Source organism: Colius striatus, chromosome 3 (genome assembly GCF_028858725.1).
Source record: "Colius striatus isolate bColStr4 chromosome 3, bColStr4.1.hap1, whole genome shotgun sequence".
NCBI lineage: Eukaryota > Metazoa > Chordata > Aves > Coliiformes > Coliidae > Colius > Colius striatus.
This window is the reverse complement of record NC_084761.1, coordinates 99,230,447-99,257,922: the sequence shown is the minus strand read 5'-3', so window position 1 is coordinate 99,257,922 and position 27,476 is coordinate 99,230,447. Positions and strand designations below refer to the sequence as shown.

Here is a 27,476-nt window from a genome sequence, read left to right as displayed (position 1 = left end):
GGGACAGAATAAGGGCTTGGGAGTGGAAGATGCCTGCATCAAGCTGTGGGTTTGCCATCTCATCATGTCCCACATACAGAACAGTCACCAGTCTGCCCTGATGGTACGATGGTGTCACCCAGGAGATGTTAAACCCCAGTGCAGAAACTCCTCACCACGTAGATGATGCCAGAATGAGAAGTTCTTATTTTACAGATGAGAAGAGCAAGGCATGGCCCACCAAAAGGAACAAGCAAAGGGCTTGGGGCATGCTCCCTGCATCCAGCCAGTGACACAGCACCAGGCCAAGGTGTGAGCTGAGGTGTGGGGCTGTGTCTCATCCCCTCAGCTGCACTGTCCCAACTTGTTCTTCTCCAGAGGTGCCTGGGCTTGTTCCTGGGGAAGGTTTGCTCCAGGGACTGCTCCTTGGATGGATGGGGCTACACTCAGCAGCATCCTCCAACACTGGCCTTGCAACATGTCCCCTGGGCTGGAACAAGAAGCTCACTGCTCTGGCAGCCCCTGCATGGGCTACAGGACAGTCACAGCAGTTCCTGAGGACACCTGGGGCAAAGGCTCAGTGGCACAGAGACAAGTGGCTCTGGGATGACGCTCAGCTGTGGTGAGGTTTGGCTCTGCTTTGTGCACCAATTTAGGGGCAGGCAGAGCCCCACTACACCAAAGCACTTGGTCTCTGGTGCAACATCACTGTTCACTGCAGCATTCCAGGATGGGGCAGAGGGGCTAGAAAGCTGCTGGAGGGAAAGGGCTTGGAGGGGTCGGTGCCAGTGATTGAACAGGAGCCAGCAGCGTGCCCAGGGCAGCAAGAAGGTGGGGTCAGTCTCTGCTCCCCAGTAATGAATGGGGGTGTTTAGCCTGGAGAAGAGGAGGCTGGGTGGAGACAGGAGCCCTCTCTGACACTCCCTCACAGGAGGCTGTGGCCAGGAGGGAACTCAATCTCTGCTCCTGAGCTACAAGTGACAAGAGGAAACAGCCTCAAGCTGCCCCAGGGGAGGCTGAGGTTGGAGCTGAGGCAGAACTGTTTCCCTGAGAGGGGTGTCAGCCCCTGTGCCAGGCTGCCCAGGGAGCTGGGGGGTCCCCAGCCCTGGAGGGATCCCAAAGCAGTGGGGCTGAGGTGCTGAGGGCCAGGGGTCAGTCGTGGTCGTGGCAGGGTGAGGGCAGGGCTGGGACTTGCCAAACTTAAAGGGCTTTTTCAGCTGACACAATTCTATGATCCTACGATTCTGTGCCCCAAATCATACCTGCAGCTCACTGATCCACTTGCCAGGATGGTCCAAGGAGATCTCTGCCCAACATTTCCCACCGCAGTCCTGTGGTGCTGGATGATTTCTCGGCCCAGCAGATGCTGCAGAACATCTCTGATTCTTCCACCCAGGGCTGTGCATCCCCCGCAGCACAGTCCTGAGCCTGCTCCTGGCACGGCTCAGCATTCAAAATGCACCAGGCCAAGGTGAGGGTCCTTCACCCAGGCACTCTGCTTGGGGGATTTCCTGCATTTTTGGAGTCCCACCTGGACCTGCTGTCAGAGGAGATGGCATTTTCCCTTCTGCTGAGGATTGCCATTGCCAGGTAGCACCTGAGAATATTCTGAGGTGGACAGATTAAATCTGGGAGGTTCCCACCTTGCTTTTACCCTCTTCTTCCCTGTGTGCACATACAAACGTCCCTGGCAGAGGTTTAGTTAGAAACAAGCACAAGGGAGCACTTTCCCTTCCCATTACACTGAATTAACATGAGGGACTCCCTGCCCCAGGGTGTGTGAGGATCTAACAATCTACTGCAGTTAGGAGCAGAAGAAAAACCCCAACATGTTAATGTAATCATCAAATTGAGAAGGATTATAGATATGAGAGCAGGCCAAAAGGTTTCCCCCAGAAAGAAAACCCTCTGCCTGTTCTCTCTGCTCTGCCCTCCAAAGCCTTAACTCCTGCTCAGGATTACTTTCCCCCGTCTGCAAAGAGAGATGTAATCAATGAGAGCAAGGCAGCTACTTCTTCAACTCCAGGCTTGAGTTTAATCATGCTTGTTTAGGGTAGAAACTAATTAAAACAGCCATCAAATTAGGCAAAACATGGCTTTAACTCACAGCATGGCAATGCAATGCAGCGTGGGATGTTGAGGGAGCCAGAGCCAGTTACGTGGTCATTGCATCATGAAGAGTGTGGGCAGCAGGGTGAGAGAGGTTGTGCTGCCCCTCTGCTCTGCCCTGCTGAGACCTCAGATGGAGTCCTGTGTCCAGTTCTGGGCTCCCCAGCTCCAGAGGGACAGGGAAGTGCTGGAGAGAGGCCAGTGCAGGGACACCAAGATGCTGAGGGGACTGGAGCATCTTCCTGATGATGGGAAGGCTGTGGGACCTGGGGCTGTTGAGTCTGGAGGAGACTGAGGGGGATGTCATTAATAGTTGCAAATATCTCACTGATGGGTGTCAGGAGGTTGGGGCAGCACTTTTTTTCTGTTGTATCCAGTGCCAGGACAAGGGGTGATGGGATGAAGCTGGAACACAAATCATTCCATTTAAACAAGATGATCTCTCAAGGTCCCTTCCATTACCTATGATTCTATGATCCCCCCACGGGACAAGACCTAAACCTGGGTGTCATTTCAGCAGCAAATCTTTGCTGCTTATACAAAAGAGACGTTGAATTTTGGTCTTTGACAGGACTTAGGATGCAAGGTGAAGGCACAGGCAGCTGCCACACAGCCACAGTGAGTACAGGTGCTTATTGAAACAGTTATATGCTGTATTGTTTAATAGAAGTTACAACAGGATAAATGTACAGTCGAAACCAACATGCTAATTTCTAACGCAATGTAACCTGTAAACCATGCAGTCCATGTCTAATCAGTCCATCTCTTTGCTTTTAATCAGTAGCTCTGCTAGTGAGTTTTAAGAGGAAAAAACAAAACAGTTCCCTTTAAAGTTAAACCTAATTTACTAAACTCTTCCCCTTATTGTGCAACGACTTGTGCAAAAAAAGCTGTTTTCAACCACATCAGTTTACAAAAACATGTCCCTCCCTCACCCCAACACATGAGAAGAGGCAACACGAGCAGCCAATGGACAGGGAGGGATGGGGATGGGGATGGGGATGGGGATGGGGATGGGGAAGGGGAAGGGGAAGGGGATGGGGATGGGGATGGGGATGGGGAAGCCGGTGTGTTTTCGTGTCAAAATCAAATCAGAGGGATGAGCCACAGCAGAAAGCAACTCGGTGCAGGATGGATTCCAGAGGCCGACCCTGAGCTGCCTGCAGAGGTTTTGGGGTGTTCTCACCCCCCTGAGTCAGAAGAGCTGTGGGTGGCTCTGGCCAAAGCTCCCTAAGCCCAGCCCTGAGGATCCAGCACAGCCCCAGGGACTAGAGAGGGGATTTGAGACCAGAGCAGCAGCAGCTTTGGAGATGAAGCAAATCAACTGGTCCCTAGGTCACAGACAAAGCCCCCACCCTCTATCTGCCATTTTTGGGGTGAATCCTGCCCAGAATATGAGGGACTCACACACACAGTCTCTGGGCATCACAGAGACATAGGAAATTGAGCTCAGAGACCCCAACGTCCTCGTGACCCCAGGGGACAGGACATACAGGGTGTGGGAAGGTAGTTTGATGCTCCAAACCACTTGATGCATCCAAAAAGCACCAAACCTGACTCAGAATTAAAGAGAAAAAAACAACTGAGGTGTGGTGGAGAGAGGGGAAATAACCAAGGGCAAAGGCTTCTCTGCCTGGGGTTTGAATCCTGGCTTGAAGGGATGCTGGAGGGACGTCTCCTGCAAACCCTCCTCATCTGCTGCTGCCCATCAGCACTGCCTCAGGGGGGAGGAAGATTTTACCCTAAAAGCAGCTTTGGCACAGGAGGTGCTGACAGCAGCCGATGCCACCAGAGTGGCCCCAGCTCCACCTCAGCCTCTTCCTTCCCCTCTGCCTCCCAGCATCTTGCAAACAGTTTGGGGCTAAATGCTCGCAAACACCCAAACCTTCTGCCCAAACACCCATTTCTGTAGAAGCACAAAAGCAGCCAGAAAACAAACCCAAGAGCAGCCCCCTCGAGCAAAGCCTCAGCCAGCTTCTCCCTGCCATCAGAACCCAGATGGACAACAAAGTGCAAAAAAAAACGGCCCAGAGCATCTGACTTAACTTCAGCCCTAGGAATAAAACAACAACAAAAGACAAGCAAGAGAAAAACACTCTCCTCTCTATCTCTCTCACACACCCATACACACATGCACACGTGCTGCTGACTCGCAGAGGTCACCCTGACCATGGATAGATACCGTCCAGGCTGCAAGTTACTACTTCAGAGACGTTATATACAAGTTATTCCCAATCTGCCTGCATGAGCCCTGCAGGTTCTAAAGAAGGTAAGATGTGCAGGTGCTTCTCAGGAAGCTAAACTTGTCGTTTCTGTTAATTCTCTTCATTTTTTTCCCCCCAATGGTGCTGAAATCTGTTTGCTGGGTCGAGGGAAAGCGTGGGGATAACTCAGTCTTTCTCTACAGCCACTGCTTAAAAACCCACAACTCTAAGGAAGGTTCAATGTGTGTACATCGAGGTGTTACTAGCAGCATTGTTTGAGGGTTGCAGATCTTCAATCACAGCAGTGGGTTTTGCTCCCTCCCCCTATTTCCCACCCTTCCTTATAAATTCACAGCACCAACCTTTCCTTCATAAGCAATCCCATCCGTATCGGAGGATACCAATCATTAGTAAGAGACTTAGAGGGGATTTTAAATGTCTTTCAGGGCTTTTTAAGCAATCTGTTTAAAAGATTAATCTTAGTTTGAAGGGATGGAACTGCATCTCTCAGAACAAAAAGTTAATTGGGACCAGAGGACCAAAAATGCCATTTTTCATCCCGGTCTCTGACTTGCGGTTAGGAACTTGACCTCCCGAAATCAGAAACTTGCTGAATCTCCCCCTTGGCTGAGTTTGACTTTCTAAGCAGCAAGTCCTGAGCTTGTTTGCAGGATCCCAATCCCAGTCCTTCTGAGCAAAGGAAAACCATCCCAAGCAGTCAGGGTGATGCTGTGTCTGTCCTCTTTTGCCTGAAACTCAGCAGAGATGGGAAAGAGAGCCCAGATGTAGGATGGGGAAGGCTGGGAGCTGTCTGGAGCATCTGAAACAAGACCTTGCCCTGAGCCCTGGCTGCTTTGGGGGTTTTATGTGAGTATACCTTGTGCAGTGCAAGCACAAAGCCCCTGCCCCGTGCTCCCAGGGCTGGAAGTGATGCTGCCTGGCCGTGCCTGCTCCTCCTCCTCCCTTCATCCCTCACCTGGCAGGGCGAAGAGGAAAACCTGCAAGAGCAAAGCACCTCCTTGCCTGGCAGCACAGCCACAGCTAACAAAAGCGATTACCAATTGTGTTTGACAGTCTCTCCTCCCACCCATAAAACCTGGAAATGCCAGAGTGCCTTACTTGCCACGCTTGCTCATGCTCAATGATGCCGTTGCCAGCATCTGTAGCAGCTTGCTTCTGAAGGGTTTTAAAGTGCTTGTTACTATCTAATGGCCCTTAACTGAAGTGCCCTGTGGATTGAAGTTTCCCCTGTCACTGTCACCATTGGGCAGCTGGGGCTGAGGCCTGAACCAGCCCATCCTGTCTGCTTTTGCCACTGCCTTGGCACTATTGTCCCTACATCTCTACCACAGTGGCACCGCTAAGGGATGGAGAAGAGGAATAAGAGGGCTCTGTGGTCCTGCACCTCATGAGACACGTCTTGGCTGGAGGGCTGAGGGCTCTCCCATTGCTGCCAGGACCACATGGACCAGTCTGCTTCCTTTCCCCAGCAACTTAGCAAGGAAAAGTTTCCTATCAGAGCCTGGCAAGCCAGGCAATTTTTCCTTCTTGGTTGTACAGGATTTGGGATGCTGAGATTGAGCTGGGGATGTGCTAAGGGCTCACAGGGGCCACAGCAAAGCTCTCAGGCTGCTTCACGCTCAGGTCCAGGGTTTCAGAGAGCAGGGAAGAGGTTGCCAATGGGGAATGGACCGAGTTCATTTTTACCAGTCCCTCTGAAAGCCTTTCCTGGGTCACATGGAGATGTATTTACAATGATGATCCCTTTCTGGCCATAATTACACTACCTTTCATTCAGCTGCTTTTTTTTACCTCCATCCTTCTTCAAAGAGGTATTAAGAGGCAGGCAATTATCTCTCTGATGCCATCCCCCCCCCCCCCCGCCCTCAAAGCAAGAAACTGTAAGGCCAGGTTTGGTTCTTCCCTCTTATTAATGACAATAATCCACTGGTCAGGTCATTGCTGACAACCTATTTACCTATTTACCTTCAGGGTACCCTTATCAAAAAAGAAAACAAAAAGTATTGCTGAGGAATAAGGAGGGAAGATAAAGCACCATCCCCTTTGTGTATCCAGAGCTGGAGTGTCAGAACAGCTCCCCAAGCAAGAAACACAGAGAAAAAAAAGTGCAAGTGGTGAGAGAGCAGAGGGACTGCACGTGGCCAGAAAATGCTGCTGGCCTTCTGCAAGTGCTGTGTGGTGATGTTCAGACAAGTCCTGCCCCTCCAGAGCTCTGGGAGTCTGTGCAGAGGGAGGGGATGGAGAAAGAGACTTACTCCATGGGTCAGCCAAGCAGCCTTCTGCTTCCAGCAGCAGCTGGAGGGCTGAGCACCCACCGCCTTCAAACAAGGGCAGGAAACAGGCAGGGCTCGTGTCCCTGCTGAAGCAGCACTGCCAGGGCTGTAGCAGCCACCAGAAAGATTTTAGTTCCCTTTAACATTAGGGTTTGGGAGGTGGGGAAACTGGCTGGATAAGCTTTCACCTGCGGTAATAAGAGTCAAAAGGGTAATGAGAAGATAAGGGCAAAAGTCCCCTTTCTCTGTAACCTGAACCCTGGGATTAAAGTCCTGTTGGTAGCATTATAAACCTCCTCAAAGGCTCTCTTGATTTGAGCCAGGGCTGTCTGGGCACCTCGAGGGCACTGGGGAATTTTGTCTGTAGGCACTTCTGAGCTGGGGAGAGCTGAGAGATGCTGCTCTGTGAGGAAAGAACCTCCAGGAAGTTCTGTCTCATCCTCCTGACCAGTGGGGCTGCTCCTTGCACGGCACAAGCCAGAGCGCTTGCAGGAGGCAGAGGGAATTTACCCTATTGCACAGTGTCAGGAGGAGAGAGAAGGTGGGCTATCAGCATGCAAAAGAGGTGAAAAGAGAGGAAAAAGACTTGGACACCATCCCCACTGAGCACCCCTCCTCTCCTGCTACATGACTGTGCTGGATGTGAGCAGCAGCATCCCAGCATCAGACCAGCGCTGCCACACACTCCTACCACATTACCTTCCATCTCTCCCTTTCCAAATCTAATTAATGAGGCAGCTCTCAAAGCCCTTCTACATTCAGTGCAGCTCCAAAAGACACAGGCAGGTCCCAGAGGTGGAGCTCAGGGACGACCACACTGATGACAGACGTGCAGGAAAGAGATGCAGCACCAGCGAGCCGCAGCCTCAGGTGGAAACCATCCCTTCTAGGAAAGAGAGGAGAAAAGCTGGGAAGCCAGTTTGCCTCTTTTCCTACCTAAATCTAGTAAACAAAGCTGCTAAGACAAGCTAATGAGTGACCCTCTTTCCAAATGTTTGCTCCTCTTACCAGGGACGAAACCGAAAAGCACGACTCCTCCCTATACGGTTTGCTGCCATTTGTTCTGCAACTGGGTAAGTTAAAAGGAAGTCAGACTGATCCTTTCCATTTGGCTTATCAAGAAAAAAAACAGGGAAAAAAAAGCAAATAGCCTGGGTGTGAACTTCTCTCTCAGGCTTCAGGATTCACCATCACTTTATAAACCCCTGAAAATAGGAGTTTATAAGAGGACGCTCCCGACAGCACCTTCACAAGACGCGCTGCCTCTCTTCCCGGGGCTTGCTTAACGAGGAACGCTTTGTCATGGGGGTGGGTTTCATGAATACTATACAGGTGAATAAAAAAATACATATATATATTCTCTTTGAACAAGAATCCCAAGTCCAGGCATGTGGAAGGTTACGGTGCAGGGAGCGGCGTGGGCGGCAGGGTCCCCTCACGAGTGATGGCTGTTGATCAGGCTGCGGAGCTGCTTGGCCACGGTGTCGATCAGCTTCTGCTTGTCCCTCTCGTTTTTCCGAAACTGGGCAAAAACGTTGTTTTTCCTGCTCGTGTCCCTCATCCTGTGCAGAGCAGAAACAGGTTATGGCACAGGTATCGCTGCTCAGCAGTGCGATCAAGCCCCGTGAAGGAATCGGGCTCTGAGAGCGGAGTGGATGGCACCGAAAGGCTCTACCCCCATTTTTATCAGGTGTTTGCGTAAAGATGGGCACACCAAGCCATCTGCAGGCTTTACACAGCTTGTCTTTTTGCTTTAAACCCTGCAAACCCCCACTGATGTCACTGTAGGGTCTAAGCTCTAATGCCAAAATACCGAAAGCCTAAAGCCCCTCGTTTTCCTCTTCCAAACTGCTTTTCGTATGGCCCTGTATCACCTGCTCCAGTGGGGAACAACAATGCTGTAATATCAGGGGGAGGGAATTTAAACATGAGCATCAAATCCACAGCATTAAGGCTCCTCATTTGAGATGGTGCATTGCATGTGGCCACGAGATGCAGCTGGAAAGGTCTGGAGAACTGAATACAAAACGTTAGGCGATATTCTATAACGGAGATGAAAGGAAGGAATCCAGCATTGGTTTCCTTGATTTCCAATAAATCCATGAAGCAGCACACTGGTCTCCATGAGGTCAACAAAAAAAACCCCCAAGAGACAAGAAGAACAATGGGTGGTGGGATGGGACCTGAAGGCAAAGCTAGTGCAGCCCCATCTCTCTTCACCATGCACAGCTGGGGGTTCATGCACACTTGCACTCACGGATGCATATTTGGGAGGGCAGGGGAAGGTCTCATTGCACAATCCAAGGGTGAGCTTTATGCAGGCAGGGCATGTGCTGGGAAGGGAAACCACCCCACAAGGGTCAAGCCCTTCAACAGCTCCTGAAGGTATCAACCTCAGCATCGAAGCTGCTGGTTCTCAGCTGGCACGGCTCTTTCATCATGCCACGATTTGTAAGTGGTTTTCTGGGTAAATCAGGTCTGGCAGAAGCTGATGGCTTTGGACGAGTCACACAAGCCTGTGTTTTTGGCTTTGGGGACCTAAAATGAAGCATTAAAGTGATGGGGACACGGTGCTGAGAGTCCCTGGGAAGCTGGCACTTTATCAGAGCCGGGGGTTTTGGAGTTAACCAAGCCCAAACCAAACCCCTCGGCGCTTACTTAACCGATTAGGTTTTTCATGCTTCAATCTTCCTCGAAAGCACCAAAGGGAATCTGAAATGTTCCCAAAAAACATCCAGCTTGGAACTGGAAACAAGGGTAACAACTTTATCCCAAAGACTAATTTGCTAAAGTTACAAGTGCCCAAAGACACAGGATTACAATCGAGCTGCTTTCCCAACAGTAACCAGATAGCTCGGAGCACTTTCACTCAGCAAAATAACCAGGACTTTTTTTTTCCTTCTCTTGCTTTTTTTTTTCCCCAAGCAAAGTAGGTTGCCAGCTGCTCTGATGCAAGAAGCAGGGAGTGTTTGCACTGATGGGAAGCTGGGGTTTTTGAGTGGCACAGGTTAGAGGTGTCCCGGTATCGTGAATTTTGGAAACAACCATCGTCCCGTGGGACGCTTCCAGCAGCTCTGTACAGCTCCAGCCGGTTGCAAAGCACTTTACCAGGAGGGCTGAGAGCTCTGCTTCCACTTTACAGGTTATGTGGGGACATCCAAGGCACTGAAAGTAAATCTACACCTTCAGAAACCTCCACTCAAGCTCTGTGCCCATCACTCTCCATCCCTGCCTTCTGCAGTTACCCCAGGGATTTACAGCAGAGCATCCTCTGCCCTAAGAGCCCTCTCATCCTCAGAACCATCTCTGATCCCACAGGAGCTCTTCAGGTCCATGAAACATTTTTGAAGTAACACACATTGTGTGCAAGAAAACGTTGGCACACGTTTGAATGATTAGTTGCATGGATAAAGCTACTGGATCAGGATGAAAAAGCAGCCACAGCACTGATCCCACAACAAACCCACGTAGGTGGATCTGTTTAACTGGGGAAAAGAGTCTGAGAGAGATGGGAGCTGCTGGTATTGTCAGTCATCACATGAAGGTAGAGAGCTGTTAAGTATTACTAATGAATTCAGCTGCCTACAGGATGCAAAATCCTGCAGAATTTGGGTTGTGCTGTGCCAGGGACCAGGCAGCATCCTTGGGAGAGGCTGAGCTTGCAGATCTGCTCCAGGAGACCACGTCAGCAACGGTCCTGCCGTCACAGCCCTGCAGACAGACACTGAGCCCATGCAATGCAGCCTCTTTCCTCTCCAGCATTTGGCTAGAGGAAGCACTCAGTCAGTGCATCCAGACACCAAGAACACCAGGTTTGAAAGAGGGAGGCAATGCTTTCGAGCAGCTAAGCAGCTCTTTGGAGGACTGACACTTTTCTTTCTTGAAGCATGTGCCTACAGAGCACTGGGACGGCCAAGACCAGGTTTGTAACGTGGTCCCTGTGCCTTAGAGCAAGAATTGAAAGCAAGAGGAAGGGAAAGAGAGAGCTCAGCGCTGCCCCCACCCCTGTCAACAAACACCACCTTCAACAGAGCCAAGCTTTGTTTAAATTAAGCTATAAGGGGGGAAAAAAAGCAACAGGGTAAAAGCTCCTCTTTTAGCTCTAATTAGTGCAATTGAGACGATAAAGTTACCGGAGGGAACCGTTTCAAAGACAGCTTGCATTTAGATCATTTAGTGCTCCATTTAAATCAAACAATAAAGTCACTGCAAGGTGAGAGTAAAAGCCCAAGCAAGCAGCATACTTACACTCGTGATATCCTAGGAGAGATGTGTGATTAGGAAAAGAGATAATGATGAAAACAGGTTACAAAACGAACCAGAGGATCAGGATTTCACGTCGCCTTGTTGGCAAAGCTCAGCTGCCTACTGAGAGGGCTGGGAGGTGGGTTTGGAGGGGAGTGGAGGTGCCAGGACAGTGCAGAGACTCGGGGGAGCTGGAGCTGGTGGATGATGCACAAGAGACTCCCCAAAGGGCCTAAAGCCCAGCTGGGGAGAGGTGATGCAGGTGATGCCGTGCCACGAGGATGTGGGAGCTGCAAGTGCCAACCCAGTGACTGCAGCAGGGCTGCCTCTGGAGAGCAAATGGGAATGTGAATATTGGCCTTCAAATGAGATCTCTTTCAGGGAGAAGGCTGGCAAGCCAAGCTGGGGTTTGTGGCTTTTTACTGCTACATGTTCAAGTACTACCTGGGGAAAATGGCCAGGAGCATGGAGCTGCCCTGCATCCCAGCAACTGCCACAGATCCCAGCTCACGGCCTGCTTCTAATTCCCTGGCTCTCCCAGCTGCTTCATGGCCAAAGCTCTCAGACTTTTGACAGCTCTTTATTTTACCAGGGTGGTGAGGCCCTGGCACAGGTTGCCCAGAGAGGCTGTGGCTGCCCCATCCCTGGAAATGTTCCAGGGTAGGTTGGAGGGGGCTTGGACCAACCTGGTCTAGTGGAAGGTGTTTGTGTCTGTGCTCGTGGCAGGGGTTTGGAATGAGATGAGCTTTTAAGGACCCTTCCAATTGAAACCATTCTGGGATCCTATGATATTACACAACATATATAATTAAGTACATAAAAACAATGCTAAAATGTAGAAAAAGTGCTCTACACACAGCAACTATCTAAGTTTAATCCCTGTGTGCCATATTGGTAACATCTGGATGTCATGAGTTGCTGTGAAATTAGTTAGGACAAGGGGTAATGGGCACAAGCTGGAACATAAAAAGTTCCACTTAAACACAAGGAGAAAGTCCTTTGGTGCTGAGGTGAGGGAGCCCTGGCCCAGGCTGCACAGGGAGGGTGTGGAGGCTCCTTCTCAGGAGGGTTCCAAACCCACCTGGACACGTTCCTGTGCCCCCTGAGCGAGGGGAAGCTGCTTTAGCAGGGGTTTGGGCTGGAGTTGCTCTGCAGGGCCCTTCCATCCCCCACCAACTGGGATTCTGTGATACACATGCCTGTAGACTAGCATATCTGAAATTACTTGTGGGGCTTGAGACACATCTCTACAGTGGAATTCTGTTGTAAAACAAGGGAAACTCTACTTCAAAGAGAAGCAAAAAGACAGACCCTTAGCCAAGTCAATCCATTTTGCTACAGAAGCTGGGATTCAGGTTAGTGATTCTTCCTTTCAAGCTCCTACTGTCCACCCAGGGATGCAAATTTGCTCCCTGGATCACAAGGAGCCTCCTGCATTCCATGCTGCTCTGTCCTAGCACCAGGTACGATGACATGAGCTGCTAAAATATGCATTTGCCCCAAATAGTGATGGGGATGAAAACCCTCCCAGGTGTTGGGAGCTGCACTCACTTTTCCAGGAGGACGAGGGCTGTGGTCGGGTTCACACGAAGGTACTTGCACGTGGGTTGCCCGTAGTCAGCCAAGTACGTTGACCAGTCCCACTGGATGAACAGATCTAAGAGCTGCAGCAAAGAGAAAAACAAAGAGAAACAAAGAGTTTAATAAGCTGGTTAAGGAGGGGGGTGGTGTATCTGAAAGCTGGCAAAGGTCCTGGGCAGGTGGCATTAACCACAAAAGATGGTTTGCAGTCTTCATCACTTTGTTTAATATCATCCAGTGGATGTTTAATATCAGCTTGTTCATATCCAATTAGTGATTTGTTGGTATTTAATATTCATCTCTGTTACACCCCTCTATTTAGGTGATGAATTAGTGGTACAGGGGATACGAAGACTGAGATGCCCTGAGGAGGTGGGTGGCAACTCCAGCACCCTGATGCGCTCAGCTACAGCAGCAGGGTAACTCTGGGGGCCAAAATCACCACAAACTTCATCTGTCCCTCCAAAAACTCCCTGGCATTGTTTGAGCCATGCCACAAGGATTTCTCATCCATCACTCCTGCTCCACCTCAACATCTTCCAAGTGCTTTTTAAGTGTCTCTAATCTCCCCAGGGAGCTGTGGGACCCATTCAGAAGCTCAGGGTTTATCTTAGGTGAATGCAGTTGCCAGAGGACACTGGAAGTCCCAGGTGGTTTCCAGACGTTTGTTAAGAGAAACCACCAGCCCCCAGCAGTGGGGGGAGGGAACAGGGGATTAATTCAGCCATCCATGACAATCCCTGCTCCAAACTCCCCAATTCACACCTGCAAGCCTCTGCAAAGGACCCCTCAGTGCCCCACCACTCCCACCTGATTCTGGTGAGGAAGAGGCAAAATACAGTCTGTGTTTCTCAAACGCCCTTTTCCACCCCACAATCTTTTCCTTTAAAACCCAAACAGGAGCTCCCACATCTTTCCCACACAGGGCCCTCCTCACTCCTAAGAGAACTTCTGAGAACTGCTGAGAACTGCCTTCACCTCCAATCACCTAAAACAGGTTAATTAAGAGCGGCTGCATTTTCCCACCCCGACCTTCTGCCTCGGAGAGCTGCTGTGACCACTCTATCACGGCACAGGCTGCCAAGCTCATGGACGTCTTCATCGCCCACCACTGAAGCCCAGAGCAGAAGGACCATCCTGCAGCCAAACGAGGACCATAGAGGCTTCATTGTCCCCTCGTCTCCATGGTTTTCCTGGAGCCTCCAGCACTGTTTAACAACACATCCCGCCCCGGCCAAGAAGGGGATTTAGCTCCTCCGAGACCTCAAGGTACAAAACAAAAATGTGCAACAAGATTCTTTTTGACTATGTAGGTCAGGGCAAAGAAAACAAGCTGTTGGGAACAATCCCCAAGGCTGGCAGGGGGGACGGATTAGCCGGGACCTCAGAGGGCTTTTCCAGCCCCGTCCCGCGCCGCTTTGTACGGCGGGTCCATTGTGTTAACTACAAACCCGAGTTGAACATCGTTGGCAGGGGTGGTTTGGGTTTTGTTTCTTCCTTCAAGAGACAACCTTAAATATGATTTCACAGGCTCTTTTCATCCAGCACAGCGGGGCCAAAACGCTTCTATCAAAGTTCGCCGGCTGCTGGGGGAAGCTGTGTGGTTGTAAAAGGCTAAATGGGATCCCCTCTCACCACACCAAAGTCCCCTCTCTGGTGGTCCTGGGGGGCTGGACATGCCTCTGGCCAACCACAAACAAAATGCAGCATAAGTTATTGCCATAGAAAGTGCATGGCCAGACCGCTGAGGGGCCAGGTAGCCATTCACAGGGGGTGGAAATCAAGCCTCAGGAGAAAGGGACAAAAGACGAACTCAAATAAAAAGGTGAAGGTTAGAAGTGGGGTCAGAGAAGACAAAAGCAAAGGCATGGTCAAGTGTTATAAAGAGGAGGCTGTGGGTGACAGCAGAGGCTCAGGGAACCATGCAGGAGCTCAGAGGATGAGCAAGGAAAGGGCTTGGAGAAACCTCCCATGCAAATCTCTGAAAGAGCATTGCCAATCCAGCAAGGGGAGATTTTTAAGCAAAAGTGGGATTAATGACCATCGGGGGCAGCTCAAACCTTGCTCTCCAGCTCAGGAGCTTGAGCCAAGGCTTGCCCTTCCCACCAAGGCCGGGTGGTGAGCAGTGGGGATGGCACAACAGATAGCACAAGAGCCATCTCTGCTGGCAAAGGCCTGAGGTGATGGTCAGGGTAAGTTGATTTATAGACTTCTTAGTCCAGAGGAGGTCATGAAAATGGCCTGAGGGCTGGAACACCTCTGTTATGAAGAAAAGCTGACAGAGTTGGGGTTGTTCAGTAGTGACAGGGCAAGGGGCAACAGTTATAAACTGAAAGTAGTTCAGCTTAGGTTTGGCATGAGGAAGGAATGTTTCGCTGTGAGGGTGCTGAGGCCCTGGCACAGGCTGCCCAGAGAGGCTGTGGCTGCCCCAGCCCTGAAAGCATTCAAGGGCAGGCTGGATGGGGCTTGGAGAAACCTGGTCTGGTGGAAGTTGTCTCTGCCCACTGCAGGGGGCTGGAACTAGAGGAGCTTTAAGGTCCCTTCCAACCCAAACCATTCTGCTTCCATGATTAATTCGTCATGCCATTCGGGTAGCTCCAGTTGCATTCTCCACCACAAGACTGAAACAAGCACAACTGAGAGAAATCCAAATGACCTGGAGGAGTTGGACAGCTGGAAGAATATGAGCCAGCAGCATGTCTAGGTGGGTGAGAAGGCCAAGGGCAGCCTGGCTGGGATCAGCACTGGGGTGGCAGCAGGAGCAGGGCAGGGACTGTCCCCTGTGCTGGGCCCTGGGGAGGCTGCAGCTCCAGGGCTGTGTCAGTGCTGGGCCCCTCACTCACTGCCACAGGGACACTGAGGGGCTGCAGCGTGGCCAGAGCCGGGCACAGAGCTGGGGAAGGGGCTGAAGCACAAGGGTGATGAGGAGAAGAGGAGGCTGAGGGGAGACCTTCTCTGTCTCAGCAATTCCCTGACAGAATGTTGCCGTGGGGCTTGCGAGGTTGGTCTCTGCTCCCAAGCTACGAGCAACAGGATAAGAAGAAACATCCTCAAGTTGCCCCAGGAGACATTTAGACTGGAGACTGGGAACAATTTCTTCCCCAAAAGGCTACCAAGCCCTGTGCCAGGCTGCCCAGGGCCGTAGCAGAGTCCCCATCCCTGGAGGGATCCCAAAGCTGTATAGCTGTGTCTGAGGGACACGGGTTAGAGTTAGCCATGGCAGTGCTGGGGGAATGGTTGGATTCAATGACCTTAAAGATCTTTTCCAACCCCAACCATTCTGTGATTTTAAAGAAGCCTCATCCCAAAAGCACTTCCACCTGAGGCTGGGCCTTCTCCGAGCTCTGGCAGAGCCAGACTCACCCCGGCTGGCTCCTGGCAGTGACAGATAGCCTGTGTATTTTACAACTCCTTGCCCACATCTATCTTGCTGGCAAGGCGGGTCCGAGGACTGCCGGGGCCGGCACCTTTGGCCTCTGGCTGCCGCGTGGCACAGGCCATCGCCGGCGCTTTCAGGGCTCTGCCGCGGGTCGTGCTCCGTAGGAGAGACGTCTTGTAGAAGGAAACCTGACAGCTCAGGGCAAGCTGTCTTGAAACGATTTATCTGTCACATAAATGTGGTTTTATTGGTTTTACTGTTTAAACTTTTCACCTCTGCTGCTAAATCTGAACGGCTGAAAGGGAAAAAACAAAGAACCTGACCCCAAAAGGGAAAGGAAAAACCTGCCTGTGCTGAGCTGCAGCGGGCCTGCCGGGGAGATTCCAAATCAAATATGCAAATACCATTAATTCCTCAAACTACAGTCTCCTTCTCAGGGCTATAAATCAAACTTGACAGCACGTACGCTGAGGGGGAAGGAGGAAAAAAAAGAGGAGCTTTTACGGCAATGATATGAGCTGCAGACGTGTGGGGCTGCTGACCTGCAGCTTCCCGGGGCATCTGTGTTGCAGGAGTGGGGAGCTAGAGAGTGGGTATAAAGGTATAAAATGTACACATTTCTTTATATAAATGCATAGGTATTTATATAAATGAAGAAAGGGAGAATGGTTTGAGCGTGCCTGCAAAAGGAAGGTCCCGGAAAAAAGGAAGAAATTGTGTTTATACACATAGATGAGCTCTTACTCAAATGGTGACTCGAGAGAAGACAAGCCTGGAAAGACAGAGTTGACATCCTGGGGTGTATTAGAAGGGCTACGGGCAACAGGTCAAGAGAGAGTCTCCTCCTCCTTGACTCTGCCCTTGTGAGACCACATCTGGATTATAGTGCCCATTTCTGGGCCCCTCAGTTCCAGAAGGATGGGGAGAGAGTTTAGGACTGGAGAGAGTTCAGCACAGGGCTACAAAGATGATGAAAGGAGTAGAGCATCTGCCTTCTAATGAAAGGCTGAGGGAGCTGGGGCTCTTGAGCTTGGAGAAGAGGAGACTGAGGGGTGACCTCGTTCATGGTTACAAATCCATCAAGGGTGGGTGTGAGGAGGCTGGAGCCAGGCTGTGCTCAGTGATGGCCAATGATAGGACAAGGGGCAACGGGGACAAGCTGCAACAGAAGAGGTTCCAAAGAAACACAAGGACAAACTTGTTCCCTGTTGAGGTGAGGGAGCACTGGCAGGGGCTGCCCAGATGGGCTGTGGAGTCTCCTTCTCTGGAGACATCCCAACCCCAGCTGGATGAGTCCCTGTGTGCCCTGCTCTAGGTGGTGCTGCTCTGGCAGGGGGGTTGCACTGGATGAGCTTTCCAGATCCCTTCCAGCCTTTGAGATTCTGTGATTCTGATCCAAGCTCCCCTTAGCAGGGGCTGAAAAGCACTTTCTCTCCATCTCCCTCCGTGCCACCTCAAAAAAATGCTTCCTTTTCACTCCCCTTGTAATATCATCAGCCCAAACTCTTCCAGCTATTTTATTTTTCTAAGCAGAGGCATGTTTTTACAGCCCTCACATGAAGTGCAGGGAAAGGATAGTCACCACTGCATTGCACACTGGTGGCAGAGGAAATGGGGCCATCACAATGACTTTGCCGGGTTTTCCCTACAGATGCAAAGCAAAGCAGGACAGTATGTTCTGTCTGACACGAGGTGACAGTGCTGAATCTGGGTAAAATTCTTTCAGCCAAGCCAGAAATAATGTAATGTGAATCCAAACTGATTCAAAAGAGCTTGTAAGCTCTGCCAGCACCCCTGGCACAAAATCAAAGGAAGTATCAGCATTTGCACACTGGTAGGAGTGTGCAAGTGGGCTCTGCACAAGCCTGGGAGGTGATGCATGGTGGCTAAAGATGTCAGGAAAGGGAGAGCCATGTTTTCTAAGATGAAAACAAATCCACACAAACCTCCCTTGTCCTATCTCAGAGAAGTCAGGATGATGCTGCAAGGACAGCTTTAGATACAGGAACCTCTCAGCCTCAAGGATCTCTACTCTTCTCCTCAAACCTGTGACGAAGGTCAAGTGTTATTGGAGGACAGATGAGAATTCCTGAATTCTCCAACTTCCTGCAACACCTAGCTCTTCTGTTTTTCTCTTTTCCCTCTTCTGAACTGATGCAGCACCACTCTGAGCATCCACAAACAGGGATTGGCACTCAAATGCTTGTTACCTGCAGGAAACTGCCACTTGAGATGCAGCCAGTGCACTGGGCTCACGGACAACTCTACTGGGAGTGTGACCATCCCCTGTTAGCAGAAGGAAGAGCTTCCCAGGGCAGAACTGCCACAACACCAGACACAATCTTACATCCACTGCAGGGGGAAAGAAAACTCATCCAAATTAAAAGCAAAGAACAACTGTTTGCAACCAGAGCTGCTCCAAGACACAAGGGCAGCCTGCAGTCCAGCCAGAAATGGAAACCACATCTTTCTGCTCTTTGGCAAGAAAACTTTGTGGGGCTTTTTCAGTCCCTGCTGAAGGGATTTGATTGCTAACAGACATGCATTTCAGTCCTGTTAAGGTCGAAGGAGTCATCATCACCCCTGCGCTCGCATCCGCGTCTTTCCCCACGACCCAGATCTTTTTCTTTTTAATATCCTGACTTTTTGGGGCTGAAATCCCACAAGAACTATCAGCATTTATGAAAGAGCCACCACAAGAGTCAATCTGGAGCAAGACCCTCATGCCTATGCAGTAACCGGATGGTGAAAGAGGAAACAACCTCAACCTGAAGACTCTCATGTTATCTCAAGGTCTCTTTTTTTTTTCCCCAGAGAAGTGAAAGCTCAGGGGGACCCTCACCACAGTTTTCCAGTACTTAAAGGGTGACTACAAGGAGGGTGAAGGCTCTCTCTTCACAACAAGCCACATGGAGAAGACAAGGGGTAATGTTTCTGAGTTGCATCAGGAGAGGTTTCATCTCAATGTAAGAAAGAGATCTATGACAGCAAGAGGAATCATTCACTGGAACAACTCCCCCAGGGAAGTAGTAGAATCCCCATTGCTGGGAGCTTTCAAGATGCAATGTGTGCTAGATCATCTCATCTAGGCTTCCTTTCCCATGAAAGGTTGGGCCAGATGGTCTTTTGAGGTCCCTTCTAATCTGGGCTGTTCTATAGTGATTCTATTCCAGAAATAAACATCCTGTCCCCTCTCTTACACCAAGACATTTACTCCCAGTGACGAGAAAAAGGACGAAGATGGCTTGAAAAGGACTTCCCTCTGCCCATACTATCACAGCATCAGCAGATCCACCAGCAATAAGACAGTGCAAGGGCTGGTGGGAAGCATCACATAGAGAACTAAATTTCCCTTAGATAAAAGCCCAAATTAGGGAATTCTCATGTCCCAGCAGCTGTTAATTACCTTTTAGTTCTTTTTCCTTCAAGAACACATCTGGCAGGGACTGACTCTTCTCTACTAGGAGCTGTTGACTTTCTGTGGTGCTCAGGGACCACATGTTGGAGCTGGTCAGGGCTGGGCTGTGAGGTGTTACTGCCTGGAGTGCCTCTTGCTAAGCACCACGTGCTACTAAAAAACTCCAAACAAACCCCACACAACCCAAAGGGAGGGATGACTCAAGACCGTTTGCTGGCTAGTCTTTCAACCTGCTTCAACAAATTTAAACACCATCACCCCAGATTTCTCACATCCAACAAAACTAAGGGGAATAAGAGTTAACTTGCTGTGGTTTAAAGCAGGAGACAACCAGGAGGAGCCTGGCTTGGGCCTCAGGAGTGCCCACAGTAGAGAGATCTTCCTTGTGGGGAAGGTCTTCCTTGTTTTTAGGGGAGGTTCAGATCAGCATGGAAGGGACAGCTAGGGCCTATGGTTATGATCAGGTTTTCCTGATGAGCTTTATGTCCCCTGGATCCAGAGATGGGTTAATTAAGTTGAGTTTGGGGGTGTCCCAGATGGAAGTAGCACTCCTGCCCTGAAACCTGCCGAGAGTCTTGTTTGGAAGCAACTGCTCTTGCTTCCTGGGGGAAGAAGAAGGGATTATTTTCAGAAGCAAGCTGAACTCAGCTCTAAAAAGCTTCATCATTCCTCCTTATCCCTTTTAAGCCTGATGTTCCTCTTCCCCAGTCCTTGTTGAGGGCAGCAAGTAGAGTGAACAGCCTCTGACCTGACACCTACAAACCATCTCTACTTCGGTTTGCAAGAGGTCACATCATTAGCTTACAAACCCACTGAGACCTTCTCTTTAAAAAAGCTCACTTTGCTGATTGAACACCACAGCTCCTTTGATAGAAGTGACAACAGGAGGCTCAGAGGAAAGCAGCACTTGGGTCCTATCATCATCCCACCTAAACCCACTCGTGTGAAGGGACAAGATGGGACCAGAAAACACCCAGATAAGATCTAGTCCTGCTAGGTACCTCAGTAAAAGCCCCAAGAAATGACTGAATTCAAACCAAAGCCAGTTCCCAGTTTGCCCATGCCTAAGCTTGCCCATAACCCATCCCCACCTACCACCGATCAGCAGGGAATTGTTACAGAGCACAAATGCCCAAAGAGTTTCCAACATCAGCTGTCACAGACAAGTACATTCAAAATCATTTATCTTGGTGAGGTTTCAAACATGCCTCATGCGAAAGTAATACTGAAAGAGAAAGAACCCAGAGGGAGACATGGGTTTGGACAACAGCATCACTAAGAAAAGGAATTGGAACATGATGTTTGTTCCTTTACTTGTGAAAGACAGAGAGGGTAAAACCGTGGCCTAAATGAAAGCAGTGGTGGGTTTGTCACCAATTTCACTGGAAATCAAGATTTTCTCTATGTATTGAGTGCACTTTGCACAAGGGGGTGGAACAGCAATCTGACACTGCACAAGCCAAAGCGATGCACAAGCCAAGGAGTCAATGCACACGTTGCTAAAGAAAGTGATGTCAACCTTATTTTAGCTGCTTACCAGCCCTGCCTGCAAGAGAGAGGTGGATTTCTAGGAGTCACTGTACGTCAGAGAGTGCTGTCTGGCCTGCTTGGATCTCTCTGTAAGGCACAACAACTCAACACTCAAGTGATCCAAGTCCCACTCTGGGCTGTCCTTCCTCCTAAACAAACACGCTGGACAGAGAACAGACCCCAGTTTCCTCATCTCGTCATCTGAAGTGGATGGGTTCTACAAGTTAAGGCAGCAATTTCAACTCCTCTTTTTTCTTATACCTGTAAAAATGAAACAGCTCTTGGAACACAAATGAGAACAATCTGCAAAGATTTGCAGCAGATGGGACAGTATGCAACAGAGAAAGGTTTGAGACCAACAAAGCCCTCAGCTGTCCAGTCTGGATTATTTTCAGATCCATATCACTGCCTGTTTATAGGTTTTTTGTATTTCTGACATCAGATCTCCATGGAAAGATCTCCAGAAAAATTTTTCACTTCACTGCGTGCACAGAAAGGTTTCCTGAACATTTCCACCTGCAAATGATCATAGAATCATAGAATCATAGAATGGTTGGAAGGGACCTTTAGAGATCATCCAGTCCAACCCCCCTGCAGAAGCAGGGTCACCTAGATCAGGTTGCATAGGAACATGTCCAGGAGGGTCTTGAAGCCCTCCAAGGAAGGAGCCTCCACACCCTCCCTGGGCAGCCTGTGCCAGGGCTCCCTCACTGAAACACTGGCACAGTTTGTCCTTATACTTAAGAGGAACTGTTTGTGTTGCAGCTTCATCCCATCACCCCTTGTCCTGTTGCTAGATACCATAGAAAAAAGGGATGTCTCAACCTCCTGACACCCACCCTTTATATACTTGTAACTATTAATGAGATCTCCCCTCAGCCTCCTCCAGACTGAACAGCCCCAGGTCCCACAGCCTTTCCTCATCAGGAAGATGCTCCAGTCCCCTCAGCATCTTGGTGTCCCTGCACTGGCCTCTCTCCAGCACTTCCCTGTCTCTCTTGAGCTGAGGAGCCCAGAACTGGACACAGGACTCCAGATGAGGCTTCACCAGGGCAGAGTATAGAGGGAGAAGAACCTCCCTTGACCTGCTGGCTACATTCTTCTTGATGCTCCCAGGCTGCCATTGGCTTCTTGCCCACGAGCCCACGTTGCTGCTCATGGGCAGTTGATTCTCCCCCAGCACTGCCAGGTCCCTCTCCTGGAGCTGCTCTCCAGCAGGTCACCCCCAGCCTGTGCTGCTGCAGGGGGTTGTTCCTCCCCAGCTGCAGGACTCTGCCCTTGTCCTTGGTGAACCTCAGCAGGTTCCTCTGTGCCCAACTCTGCAGCCGCTCGAGATCCCGCTGAATGGCAGCTCAGCCTCTGGGGAATCAGCCAGTGCTCCCAGTTTGGTGCCAGCAGGGAACTTGCTGAGGGTCATTCTCTGCCTTCATCCAGGTCGTTGATGAAGATGTTGAACAAGACTGACCCCAGAACCGATCCTTGTGGAACTCCACTGGCCACAGTGTTCACTGTTCATTAGAAGGGAAACCTCTGGCTTTACACTTGCTTTGACACAGCCCTGGAATCACACAGGTTGACTTTTCTACTGTTTCAGAACATATTTACTCCAAGGTTCCTGTTAAAATCTTAAACACAATTTCACCTGAAAAAAAAAGGCTGTTTTTCTGACTGGAGGTCTCATCCACACTCACAGCAAAAAAAACCCCTTCTCCTCCCAGTCTGTGACATGAAACCACAGGAAGGAGCCACCAAAGCTTCAAGAGAGAGCAAAGGGTGGGGACACAACAACTGGAAAGTCCCTCTCAGCTTCCTTTATGCTCCTCTTGACTTTGATGGTGCAAGAGCGTGGTTTTAGTCATTCAACCAGAGGCTTGCCAGCAGGGAAGGCTACACTGAATTCTAGGGAAATCCCAAGCTCCTCTCACCATGGCAAAGCACCGTGTGATGCTGCTTGAAACAAAAACAAGGCATGAAAATTATTTGGTACCAAATCACTGGGATTCCAGAGTTCAGGAATAAAATCAGTTGGTTGCAGCCATAAGTGCCCTGACAGGGGATTTTATGAATGGCCAAAGGAACAAAAGGCAACTCTGCCTTGATGGATTCAGTAGCCAATTTGCACTCATAACAATAACTAGACTCATCAAATTCTCCAAGCAGGTTCACAAGTTTGCATGGTGCTTTCTGCCTAGAGAAGACGACCAACCCTCCAGATCCTACAATCTGTGTAAGACAAAGAGACAATACTGGGCAGTGGCCAAAAGAAATGAAAGAGCCTCGGAAGACGGCTCTCCCGGGACCGCTATTGAATAACACTTTGCGTTTCCATTTAACCATCACAAAGGGGGATTCATTCCTGAAGCAGTGATACTTCCTTTAGAAGCATCTCCCTGGTAGCCTCTCTGGCTCAGATCTTCGGTGGGCACAGCCCAGAGGTGCAGCCATCGCTCTTGTCCAGAGAGGATGGAGCCTGGCTTAAATGCTTGAGGTCAGCAACTGAGGTTACAGGGATCAAATTTGGGGTGCAATGCTTGGAAAAGCACTCAGCTTGTAGGTAATCTTAGAAGCATTATGGGGAGGAGAAGCTGGATTTGCTAATGGTAAGAGACCTCCTGCTCCATGGTCAGGACATGATGGCATTGTGCATGCAGGTTACCCCTCTCTGCTGCTATTGCCCAGGTGGATACAGCCTTGTGCATTTATCTGACTCACCTTTCCCATACTTCAAAATCAGTGGCTCCAACGAAAACATTAAGGAATAAGATAGAAAATCACCATATCTCAGCATCAGGTAAGGATGTCTCAGTAAGGAAGAAGAAGAATTAAATAAGAGCACTGAAAAAGTACCAAACTCTCTAAACACAGAAAAGGGGGTTGAGAAGAGCAGCAGTCCTCCAAATAAGCTTGTAGACGAATCACCTCCATCATCAACCCTATGGCATCAGAATCACAGAATCTCAAGGGCTGGAAAGGAGCTCGAAAGCTCATCCAGTGCAAACCCCCTGCCAGAGCAGGACCACCTAGAGTAGGGCACACAGGAACTCACCCAGGTGAGGTTTGAATGTCTCCAGAGAAGGAGACTCCACAGCCCATCTGGGCAGCCCCTTCCAGTGAAAATAAAACACTTGAGTGCCACCTTTCTAGGAGAAAATGATCCCAATTCATCGACAGAGCAGCTATTTGCACCCAGAAAGCTTTTGGGCTGAGAGGGGTTAATGCTTCCCACCCACGGACAGTTCAGCAGCAAATCCTGCAGAGTGATCAGGGGCTTCCCAGAAGACAACTGACCCACGTTTTCAGATCAATACAGCTCCTCTTGGTGCTCCTGAAGCTAGGACAATATGCCCAGATACCTCAGTGAGGGGCATCACGTGGGATTTTCCCCATCTGAGGGGGTCCCAGGGCAAGGTGATCCTGCAAAGTCTGAGCTCAGTAATTAGGGGGAAAAACTAGCTACAGTATTTGAATTAAACTTCTCCCACCATTCCTAAAGGCTCTGGCATCACCTTCCCCGAGTCCCGCAGCCCTGCACTTGCCGGGTACCAAACGGCCCCGCAGGGTCAGCGCATCACAGCTCCGCTTCCTGTTGCTCAGCCCACGCCGGGCCCTCTGCAAAGTTGCATTTCCCTTCTGTTTACACATTAAAAAACTGGGGATAGAGGGGAAAAAAAGCCAAAAGAGAGAGGTGACCTTTTGCTAACCCCACAGCCCGTCTGTGAGAAGCCGCCGCTGCCTTCACCTCCGCGTGAACTTTCAGATTATCTCAGCCGAGATTCACCTTGCACTGAACTTGTCCCCGCGCGGCAGCGCGCAGTCACGTAACCTTGATTGAACGGCGCAGCGCCACGCGGCTCTCATCAATCTGACGAGCGCTACCGGCGCGTTTCCTCCCCGCGCTCCACCAGGGCGAGCGATGGAAACACCAGCAGCCGCCGCGGACCGGCCCGCATGGCGATGGACAGGAGGCATTTCATAGCACCGTAACGGTCACAAAAGCCCTGGAAGCTCCTGGAGTACCAGCCCTGCTCTCACCCTGCCACGGCTGCCACTACCCCACGGCCCTCAGCATCTCAGCCTTTGGGATCTCTCCAGGGCTGGGCAGTCCCCCAGCTCCCTGGGCAGCCTGGCACAGGGGCTGACACCCTTCTCAGGGAAACAGTTCTGCCCCAGCTCCAACCTCAACCTGGTGCAACTTGAAGCTGTTTCCTCTTATCCTATAATTCATTACTGAGAAGAAGACTCACCTCACTGCAATCTCCCATCAAGGGATTGCAGAGAGTGCTGCTGTCTGCCCTCAGCCTCCTCTTCTCCAGGCTCAACACCCCCATTCCCTCAGCCCCTCCACAGCACCCTTGTGCTCCAGCCCCTTCCCCAGCTCTGTGCCTGACCCTTTGTCCCTCTAGCAGGGGTCCAAGACTGAACACAGTATTCAAGGTCTCACCAGTGCCCAGTACAGGGGGATTTGAGGGACTAAGAGGGAGATGGAGCAGCTCCTGTGCTGTTCACTGCTCCTGCATGTGCAGTGAGTTGTGACCGGGCACTGCAGCAGCTCCTACAACAGCAAGTGCCCACCACAAGCGGGGACAACTCACGAAGGGTTTGCACAGCTTTCCACTCAAAAGACCCAAGAAACAGACAAAAAAAGAAAAGAGCAACAAGGTGCAACAATGAGTCCAGCACTTCCCTCACCCAGCAGGAAACCCTTCTCAGGCCACGGCCTCCTAAACTCTGGCTGCCCTCTTCCCCCAAAGCACTGCGGCTCGTCGCCGTCCTCCCAGTTCTTTCCGAGACGCAACGTGTGACGGGAGGCAGAGGCAGCAGCCGCCTCTCCATCTCCCAGCTGACACGGGAGGGAAGGGAGAGCTCGGCATCCGCGCTGGCGGCGGCGGGTCCCGGCGCAGAGGTCACCGGGCTGTTGGAGAGGGGAGCGTCTGGGCGGTGAAATGGATATGCTCAAGTTCAAGTGCTTCAAATACCTTCCTCTTTCTTTCTTTCTTTTTTTTTTAGACTTAAAAACACTCAAAACTAAACTAATACATCCCTCTCTTTCCATGATAACTTCCTCCTTAGCCTCGGCGGTTCTGTTTAGCAGATCTATTGTTCTCAGCCAGCCTTGCCCTGGGGTCCAATTTGAGTGTGTTCTCATTTTTCCCCCCTATGTAACTGATGCTTATTTCTTTAAGCTCTACTGTAAACAGAAAACACACTGCAGTGCCCTTGCCTGGCTTTGCAGGAGGCAGGCTCAGACCTGGAACCACTTCTTTTTTTTGTTGTTGTGGGTTGGGGTTTTGGGTTTGGTTTTGTTTTCTTCTTTTTATATAAGAAACAAAAAAGCTTGGGTTTGCTGGCTTCAGGGAGTCAAACACCTGCGGGATGCAGGAGGGCTGCAGTACCCGCGGGTGGTCCGGGCTAGGAGCAGGGACCACACGGCTCCAGCACTGCCTCTGCTGCTGCTGTGCTGGATAAAAGGCCTTTTTCTGCTTGCAAGGCTGGAAACGTGGCACTTTCCTAATTACAGACCTCTTCAACGTTCATTAGGAGGCAAGGAGCATCGTATGGAGGTGGCACAAAGTTCTTTGAGGTGCTCAAGGTGAATGAGAAAGCCACCAGACAGCACCTCCCTCGATGGGGTGGCCCATTGGGAACTAATATGAACTGGAAATAAAACCTTTGCAGAGGGGAAACTCATCTTGGACGGTTTGAGGAACACAACAGGAGATGGGGATTTGAGAAGGGCAGGTGATGGGGCATCGAGCTGCAGCTTTGTGCTTCCCATCATGTATCTGTCGTGGCTTTGATCCTCAATCAGAGAAACGTCCTTGCCCTCAACAGACAGCAAAGGGGGAGCTGGGGGGATGCAAGAACTGTTGCTGCTGCATCACTAAGGAAACATTTTGAGCAATAATGGGTATTTTTTCCTCCCATTCACTGTTCTCATGGTTCCTCTCTGCCCTGGTTCCTGCACCAGCCTCCCAGGAGAACCAAAGAATCATTGAGGCTGAAGAAGACTTAAGGTCGTGGAGTCCAACACTAATCCAGCACTGCCAAGCCCAGCACTACCCCACAGCCCTCAGCACCTCAGCTCCACAGCTTTGGGATCCCTCCAGGGCTGGGCACTCCCCCAGCTCCCTGGGCAGCCTGGCACAGGGGCTGACACCCCTCTCAGGGAAACAGTTCTGCCTCAGCTCCAGCCTCAGCCTCCCTTGGGGCAACTTGAGCCCCTTTCCTCTTGGCCTGTCACTTGTTATACAGGAGAAGGGTCTGATCCCCAGCTCCCTGCAGCCTCCTGTGAGGGACTGTCAGAGAGTGCTGCTGTCTGCCCTCAGGCTCCTCTTCTCCAGGCTCAACACCCCCATTCCCTCAGCCCCTCCCCAGCACCCTTGTGCTCCAGCCCCTTCCCCAGCTCTGTGCCCGGCTCTGGCCACGCTGCAGCCCCTCAGTGTCCCTGTGGCAGTGAGTGAGGGGCCCAACACCAAACACAGTATATTTGAGGTGTGGAGAAGACTTACTTTAGCACAGCTCACAGGAGCCTGCCTCAGGAAGATGGATCCAGCATCACTGCAGAAGAAATGGGTGACATTGAGGTCTCTGACCAAGTCAGAGGATGCAAAGGACGGGGATGAGATGATGGAGGAGTTCTCCAAAGACACAGTAGCATCACCTGCAAAACTAATTTGGCCCATGAAACAACCCAGCAAATTGGGTGGCTGATTAGAACTATTTTTATAAGGCCATGG

General features: G+C 50.6%; 1 protein-coding gene across 2 annotated transcripts in view; it reads right to left on the bottom strand.

The window, feature by feature from the left end:
* Positions 1–6,199: 6,199 nt before the first annotated feature.
* The window catches only part of EXOC6B (exocyst complex component 6B), a 333,967-nt gene continuing 312,690 nt past the window's right edge, over positions 6,200–27,476 (bottom strand). For both annotated transcript variants that reach the window (XM_061993512.1, XM_061993513.1), the window contains exons 21-22: positions 12,383–12,495; positions 6,200–8,148 (exon numbers count right to left, since the gene is read on the bottom strand). In XM_061993512.1, coding sequence (XP_061849496.1) covers positions 8,022–8,148; positions 12,383–12,495 — 240 coding nt within the window. In that variant the 3' untranslated portion in view covers positions 6,200–8,021. The remainder of the gene's footprint in view (positions 8,149–12,382; positions 12,496–27,476) is intronic.